The sequence below is a fragment of the Orycteropus afer genome, unplaced genomic scaffold (genome assembly GCF_000298275.1).
Source record: "Orycteropus afer afer isolate SDZICR_OR568_19922 unplaced genomic scaffold, OryAfe1.0 scaffold00131, whole genome shotgun sequence".
NCBI lineage: Eukaryota > Metazoa > Chordata > Mammalia > Tubulidentata > Orycteropodidae > Orycteropus > Orycteropus afer.
The window spans coordinates 3,758,564-3,766,709 of record NW_006921718.1 but is presented as its reverse complement, the minus strand read 5'-3'; the positions used below and the strand labels follow the sequence as shown (position 1 = coordinate 3,766,709).

Here is an 8,146-nt window from a genome sequence, read left to right as displayed (position 1 = left end):
ACAGGACTATCTGGGCTGGAAAATTTTGCAAAGCTGGTTTACATTAAGACGTTTTGACCCAAATTCAGACAATTAACATGCATGGGGGAATGGGGTATAAAACTGGTCAAATAATGTTGAAAGCCAAGAAACAAAAGTACATCAAGTAGAGCTCCCCAACAGGGGGTGTTCCAGTTTGCCTTCGAAGTCAGATTTAGTTTTACCAGCATCAAGCCCAACTACTTGGATTTATTTCAATCAGCTCTTTGCTCAGTTCCTATCACTCGTTTATGGGGTATCAGTGATCCCTTTAGCTTGAGAAATTTTAGATTAGAGTGATATTTAATATCACCAAATTCAAATAGGTTAGTTCTTAATTTAGGGGCTTGTCCTAATGCACTTATGCTACTATGGGAAACTCTAGATCTTACTCAAAGCTTTAAGGGTAAAATATGGTATCTTCAAAATCCCTTAAGAACCTAGCCACTAAATGTATGTATAGAACAGAATCAATCATGTTCAAGACTTAACAACACCATTATATATAATTATAGTTACTAATAATCGAGGTTTGACTCAAGTTTACCAAATTGAAAAGTTATTGAACACAAATCAAAATTCTAGTTAGAAACATTTTATTTAAATGTGCCAAATAAAAACCCACAATTTCAGATCATAGGATGTTAATACATTCAACAAAAATGTGTATTATCTTACTGCTGTGAATTTACAGAGTAATAATCCAGATCCATTTTGATTAGATGGTTGAAATACACCATTCCTAGGTTACACTTTACAGACATCACAAATCCCTTATAATAATGTAAACAAAATAACTTTTCCCTAAAAGGTGAACTTGAGAACTTCAGTCCATTCTTTCAGGACTTGCACTTCTGCGCGGACTTCCTGATGGGGAACGACTGAAAAGAAAAACATTAGGTTTGGAACCAGTTAGTGTCCAATGAAACTTACTTTTCTATGTACATGTCACAGCAATACTGTTTCAATTTAAAGGTAGCCAAAGTTACATAGTTCCCACAGCAGAGATCTGAATTATATGAAAGATTTATATTAAGCATTTTCTCCCTGCTTAAGGTTAAACTCAGTAATAGCATCTTTGATAAAATTGCAAAGTTTAATAGATCAGCTATTTGAATTCTTCATTATGTAGTAAAACTAGAAGGTAAAAGTTTAGCTGCGAGCTTGCAACCCAAGATTTATCCTCCTTATAGGGACATTTTCATTGTGCAGGAAAAGCATGTTTCTCATCATGACATTCTACAATGTAAATTTAACAGACTAAATATACCTTAATAACCATTATAATGTTTTAAAATTAAATATGTCCAACCAAACTGTAAGCTATTATTTAAGTAGGAAAAGCAGCCATTTCAGAAACTAATTCTGTGGTATATCTATCTATATAGCACCAATTCTCCAAAGAGTTCAAAGACTGCAAAGCAAGCAGTAATAAGCAAAGACACTCTGCAGAGGCCACATTTGACAACAAAATTTGGCAACATTTAACTTACCTTCTTTTTGGAGATGGGGATCTGGACTTTGATCGGCTGTCAAAACATGAGAAATTCTATTAAGCCAAGGTACTAGCCAATCTCTTTCTTATAGTCAGAATACCATGAAATGAACACCTAATTTAGTCCTAAACTTAATTTGGAGGGAAAGAAAAAGCCTAGACAGTCCTTGCTAACAAAAAGTAATCTTCCAACAAACTACTTTTCATAAATTGCCATATTTTATCAGGATTAACTTTTACTCTCTGCTTTAGCACATTCATCTCAGGAAGTTTCTCCATGCAAATACAGGTATAGTCCCCGATTTACGACATATTCGAGTTAACTACAAACCGCATTTACGACCGTTTTTTTTGGTAAGTCTTACCATTAGTAGTATGTACTACAATGTTGCAGCGTGTAATCTGCTGATACTATCATTCTCTGATGTTCACTCACAGATGTTCAAGATTGGATTTATAAACATACTGATCAAAAAAGACAGTAATAATGAAAACTTAAAAAAAAAAAAAAAAAAAAAAAGCGTCCTACTTACATAAGAACCAACTTACGACACAGTTGTCAAAATGGCCCAGTTGTAAGTCGGGGACTACCTGAAGTCAGTTCTAACAAGGGCTTCTTAATATAATCCAACTTAAGTAACAAATTTCTTTTTCATTATAGCTTCATATTCCTTTATGCAAGAAATCTGCCAGCAGGCTATGAAATTCTAAAGTTTGGTTCATTAATAAAGTTATTCTGAATTCCCACTTAACATTCTAGGCTTAAAGTTAATACTTCAAATGCCAACAATTCAAAACACTTTGAACTCTTTGGATATTGGTGCCATATAACTCTAAGAACATTAATCAGTTTTTTTTGCCCTACCTGCTTCTTGGTCGTGAAAGAGACCTGGATCTTGATCTTGACCTTGACCGAGATCTTAATGGGGGGGGAAGGGGGGGGAGAAAAGTAAAAAATAATTAAACCATTGACTAATGGTTTAGGAGTTATTCCCTTAAACCACTTACTTACACAGTTTGGACATTAACGTATCTATCCAAAGGGGACACAGGACATATCAAGAGAGACCAGTCCATAGAGGACATTAGGCTTGATAAAGCAGAGGATGGGTGAAAAAGAGGAAGACCCTCAACAAGATGGACACAGTGGCTGCAACAATGCGCTCAAACCTAACAATTGTGAGGATGGCACAGGATTTAGGTCAGAACCAATTCAGGATCACCTACTAACAAATAATAAACTCACTCCCTGCCACTGAGATGATTCCAATTCAATGACCCCCACTGGGTTTCCAAGGCTGAAAATCTTTATATAAGCAGAATGCCTCATCTTCTGAGGAACAGCTGGTAGGTTCAAACCAGATACTTTGGTTAGCAGTCAAATGCCTTAACTACTATACAACCAACCAAACCAAACTCACTGCTGTCAAATCAATTTCAACTCATAGTGACCACTCCCCCTTTGGGTTTCGGAGGCACTATCACTACGGAAGTAGATTGCCCCACCTTCCTTCTGAGTGGCTGGTGGGTTTGAACCATCAGCTTCCTGGTTAGCAGTCAAACGCCTTAGGCACTATGCCACCAGAGCTCCTTATTAACAACTAATAAAGGTTTCCCATCAACCTCGTAGGCTAATTAAGATATCCCTGGATAGAGAATTCTTTAGGTATATAAAGCCCTGTGGAAAAAATTACTACTGGATAAAGCATGTAAGGTTGCAATGAGTCGGAGACGACTGGATGGCACTTAACTGGATAAAGCTTTATTCTTGGATTTAGCAAATCTGCGTTCCTGGGAAGTATGAACAGGTTAACAATGTCCCTTGCCAACTGCAAATTCTAGTGCACCTACAGAAGGCTTGGAAGTAGGCCCGGCAATCTCTTCTGAAAAAACAGCCACTGAAAATCCTATGGAGCACTTGAGATGAAATCAACTGAACAGCAACTGAAGGAGCTCTGGTGGTATAGTGGTTAAGGGATCTGGCTGCTAAACAAAAAGGTCAGTGGTTTGAACCTACCAGCTGCTCCATGAAAGATAGTGTTGTCCGCTTCTATAATGACTTACAGCCCTGGACTGGGGTCTCTATTAGTCAAAACCGACTCAATGGCAGTGAATTTGATTTGTGCTTTTGGTACAGCAATTGGGTTTAGTTTTTTCTTAGGTCAGCAAATTAACATGGTCCAGGGCCATTAATTTGTCAAAACCAAATAGGCCCTAACATACTTCTCTCTTTCCAACCAAACACCTGAGTTAAAAGCATTTCTCTATAAAGACAGTCCACAGCTTTTTCATATGGGTTCAAAATCCCCGCATGTAAACGCTTTGTGCTACTAATGAATAGTAGTATCCTCCCCACCATGAAACCATCATCTCCACTGCTAATGCCTTGTTTTCTAAACTTTCATGTATTTGTCACTGTCCTTTAGGGTCCTCTTTAAAAGGGGAGTTAACGAAGCTGGGATTCTTTTATTTTTGATTTCTTAAAATCTGAGTCTCTAAGTTACCATCTGGTATTAAAAAGAAAAAAAGTCCACAACATTCATTCACATGTACGATACCACAAGGGTCTCATATTCACTGCACCATGCCAAAAAATGAGACATCATTTCAATTTGCTTCTAAAAAATCCTTTCCTGATTCTAATGGGCCTTATCAGAGTTCAAGGCAATTAATCATTCAGAGCTTGTATTTATCTGATACCAGAAAAATTTACAGCAACATGTCTACCTAAATGTTCACTGAAATGTTGTACACTGGTCCCTTCTCTATCACCATGACCCCTCCAACAAATCTTTAAAATCTTTACTTGTGCTTTTTGTTACCTGCATAACTACAATATACTCATTACGGATCATTTATAAATTCAACTTTCGTATTTCAAGTATTTAAATATTTCCTGGACCACTCATTTGAATTATGTCCTTAAGACATCATTCTCACTTCTGTTAAGAAGTGATAATCCAAACAAATGAGGAAAAAACGTGTTACATACTGGAAATACCTCGATCCTTTTATAGAACCAGACCTAGATCTTCTGAGTGAAGCGGATCTTGATCTACGAAGAGATACAGATCTCGATCGCCGAGGAGATGCTGATCTTGACCTAAAAATTAAATCAAAGCTTTTAAGTCCATCTCCCAATAAAGTTTTTTTAAAAAAGTCATTTTTAAAGACTTGTAGCAAACGAACTCTCACCTGTGTCCTCTACTCCTGCTGCGTGAGCGAGAGTATCGCCTTCCCCTGGATCTCGAATGTGATCTAGACCTTGACCTATTTTTCAAGTTAGAAAAATACATGATGTCAGAAGACAACATTTATAGAGTCTGTATGCCTTTGCTGAAATCAAATCTCAAAACTATTTAAATTTAGTGTCTCATTTTGAAAAAAAAAAAAAAAAAATTCTGGGCCTATTAGTTTTTTTTTTTTTTTTAAACTACCTAAAAAAAGATTTGTTAAAAGCTGAATTACATTTTAGAATTACATAATACAAATCACTGTAATGTGTATTTAAAATAAACCTTGCAAGTTTGCAGGTCGACCCTCTTTGGCCCATGGTCTAGTAGATCTAGACGATCTAGAAGTATCTATAGCCGATCGCTGCATCTAGATGTTTTCTTCAATCTAACGACGATCAAACTGACAGCCAAATGAGCCAGGTGAGGCTTGATTGACGCAAGAAGATTTTTCTAGTTGGGAATGTGGTCAATCTGGTGTTCCTCTTTCTAAACCGGAGGGGGCCCCAATTGTAAGCCAAATTTACTGTTACGGCGATCACCGTCTCAAATTTTCTGCCCTTTAAAGAATAAGGTGAAGCTAGGTGTAGATGACTCGAGGGGATCTGGCCTCTTATGCTGATCACCTCAAGGTCTAGGAGAATCTTAATTGTCGGATTTGCAAGGCGCCTCAGCATATCATAAGGCTCGTGACATTCTGAATCAAGGCGACTGACTCAAACGAAGAAACCTGAAAGGTTTTGACCAGGTTGATTATTAATATATTAACATTTGTTTAATTAAACAAAAATTGTAAAATACACCTGTACAATTAACATTCAAGTTTATAAAAAAATAATAGTTTCTCCCTTGCTAATAAAAAAATTACTTGATTAACTCATGTACCAACCAATCCTTTATCTAAATAAATACCTGCTTCTTCTTCGTCGGCTATAGCGATGACAATCATAAGCATAATGTCCCTTTTCTCCACACTCGTAACATCTATCATTGGGATCAAAGGGACGTCGGGCAGGTGGTCTATCAAAACGAGATCGTCGAGGCATGCCTGTTGATAATTCAACTCTCACTCGGGAACCACAGATCACTCTATGAAAGTAACAGAATTCTAATGTTAGAAAATATGCATGTGAATGTAGACTTAGAAGCAAAACCCTCTCCAACCACTCTACCCTCTTAAACTTCAGGCTATCTTTAGTAAGCCCTTCCAACTCCATTATGTTCTGCCTCAAGGTCCTGAATCATAAAATTATAATTAGCTATTTACTGTATCCTCCAGACTACAGAATCCAACTTTAGCATCTAATTCATTTCCTACCACACAGGAGTATTTAAATGAACATTTCGTAACTGACATCTTACTTACTTCCCATCGAGTCCTCGCACTGCATCTTCTGCATCTCTGGGATCTTCAAATTCCACAAAGGCAAATCCTGGAGGATTTCTTGCAATCCACACAGTTCTTAACGGACCATAATAACTGAAAGCCCTTTCTAACTCTCCTTTGCCAGCACCAGTTCCCAGGTTACCAACATATACCTTGGTCTCTGTTTAAAAACGCAAAAGGAATGCATGTTATGCAAAATCCTACCTAAATTTCAATCAAGTCTTTATCTTAAAAAAGGCCATCCTTAAGCCTGGGCAAAGTACATTTTTAACACTCTTTGAAAGACTGAATTTAGTCTTACACCAGCAAAGTCCGTAAATTCCTAAAAAGCTGGGCTTACTACAAAGTTCTCAAGACTGTTATTTGCTGTCGAGTGAATTTAGACTCACAGCAAGCATGTGACGATAAGAACTGCCCCACTGGGTTTTCTAGGCTATCTTTTTACAAGTCTTTCTCCCACGGAGCCGCTGGGGGTGGTTTTCGAACCGCCATCTTTCGATTACCAGCCGAGCGCTTAAACGTTGCGCCGGCATGGCTCCTTCATAAGGCTTTAATGGGGGGAAAAAAACCTCCAAATCACAAGCAAAGATGCGTGGTAGGATATTCCGAGGCGTGGGGCGGCCCGGCCCTGGGACCCGCCCCGGCCCCGCCCCCGGCAGCGCGCGGGCCCGCGGCGGCAGCAGCAGGCAGGCCTCGGGCAGGAGCCGGGCCGGGAGAGCTGGGCTGCGCGGGCTCTGGTCCTCCGTGGCAACCGCCCAGGCGCAGGCTCGCCCAAGACTCCAGCTCCCCTCCCCAGAGCCATAAACTGCGCTCGAAAGAACTAAAAGAGAAAAGAAACCAGGCACCAGACGTAATGATTATTTCTCTACTCCTACTCCGCAACTTGGACCGTGATTTGACAAGAATGCGCAGCTCGCGGCTTCCACAATTTTGTTCAGCCTCAAATTCAACCTTGCTTCCGAACAGATGTGTCCGCTAAAGTGGCGGGAAAGCGTTAAGGAAATGCGCCACCATGGTCGTCAATGTGTGCAAAATGGCAGCCATCGCTGAGGGCGGGGAGAGGGAGCAGGCGGCCCCAAGAAGGGCAATGGGAAAACCGTGATCTAAGACCCGGCCTTGGGCTGCACCGGGCGACGAAATCTTCAGGAATTAATAAGGATCCAGGGACACACATACACCTATCACCCTCCGTCTTCCTTCAATACCCCGCCCCCGCTGCCTCCAGCTTCCTTTGGCGTGCGCCGAAGCCGCCATTACGCACGCGGAATAACCGTCTCCCAACTGCCGCGCTAACCCTACGGCCTCGCAATACTCACTATCCCCACAGCACAGTCCCCTGCTGGGCCCTAGTATCTTACCTCCTCCGTACCGCCCGTAACGCGACATGACGACTGGCCCGCGTGCTCGGCTCTTAGCGCGCAGTGCCTAGGTTGCAACAGACCCGAAAACTGCCACACACCCTTCTCCGCCAACGGTCCTAGCGGCGCTATGAGGAAGAGCCCAGCTTCGGACTTATATATGCAGCGGGTGGATTTTGCGCATGCGTCATCTCGACGTTCTGCGCGGCACAAAGGAACTGAACGGAAACAGCGGAGAAGCGGCGCGGAGGGAACTGAAGTGGCTAAAATGCTAATCACGGCGGAGGGATACGTTTCCATGGGAACGCAACCATCACGAGAGTAAAGCCTAGACCTTCCCCGCCGTGTCCCTCCTTTTCCCCTCCCTCTTTTCTAGTACCCAGTCTAGTTCCCTTCCTTTTTTTTCCCCAATCCCTTCCTTTCTCCCCAATCTAGGGACCCTGAGCATTAGTAATCTTTCCACAGATGCATTAGGCTGGCCTAATGAAAGTCTGTAAACTTAATCGCCAATGTTGCAGCCGTCGCCGCTATTCTGCTAGGGGACCTGGCCTAGTCTGCTACTCAATGAGCTCTTCTGAGGTAATCGGAAGTTTGGCCGGGGAGAGAACTCCACCAACCTTGTCATCCTTCGTAGTGGTCTCGGTACTGTAGACCT

The 8,146-nt window shown here is 41.1% G+C and overlaps 1 protein-coding gene across 1 annotated transcript; it reads right to left on the bottom strand.

Moving 5' to 3' along the window:
- Positions 1-844: 844 nt before the first annotated feature.
- On the bottom strand, positions 845-7,519 carry SRSF7 (serine and arginine rich splicing factor 7). The gene is made up of 8 exons (XM_042781543.1): positions 7,492-7,519; positions 6,113-6,293; positions 5,659-5,835; positions 4,709-4,783; positions 4,515-4,616; positions 2,379-2,432; positions 1,512-1,547; positions 845-899 (listed from the first exon to the last, which is right to left on the bottom strand). Exons 1-8 carry the CDS (start codon positions 7,517-7,519, stop codon positions 845-847), a joined length of 708 nt encoding a protein of 235 aa, XP_042637477.1.
- Between the last annotated feature and the right edge of the window lie 627 nt (positions 7,520-8,146).

Coding starts and splice junctions, on each gene's coding strand:
- SRSF7 (XM_042781543.1), bottom strand. CDS start 7,519: ATGTCGCGTTACGGGCGGTACGGAGGAG. Junction 5,836..6,112: donor GTGCGAGGACTCGATGGGAA/GTAAGTAAGATG, acceptor TTACTTTCATAG/AGTGATCTGTGGTTCCCGAG. Junction 2,433..4,514: donor GGTTCTATAAAAGGATCGAG/GTATTTCCAGTA, acceptor CCCCCCATTAAG/ATCTCGGTCAAGGTCAAGAT.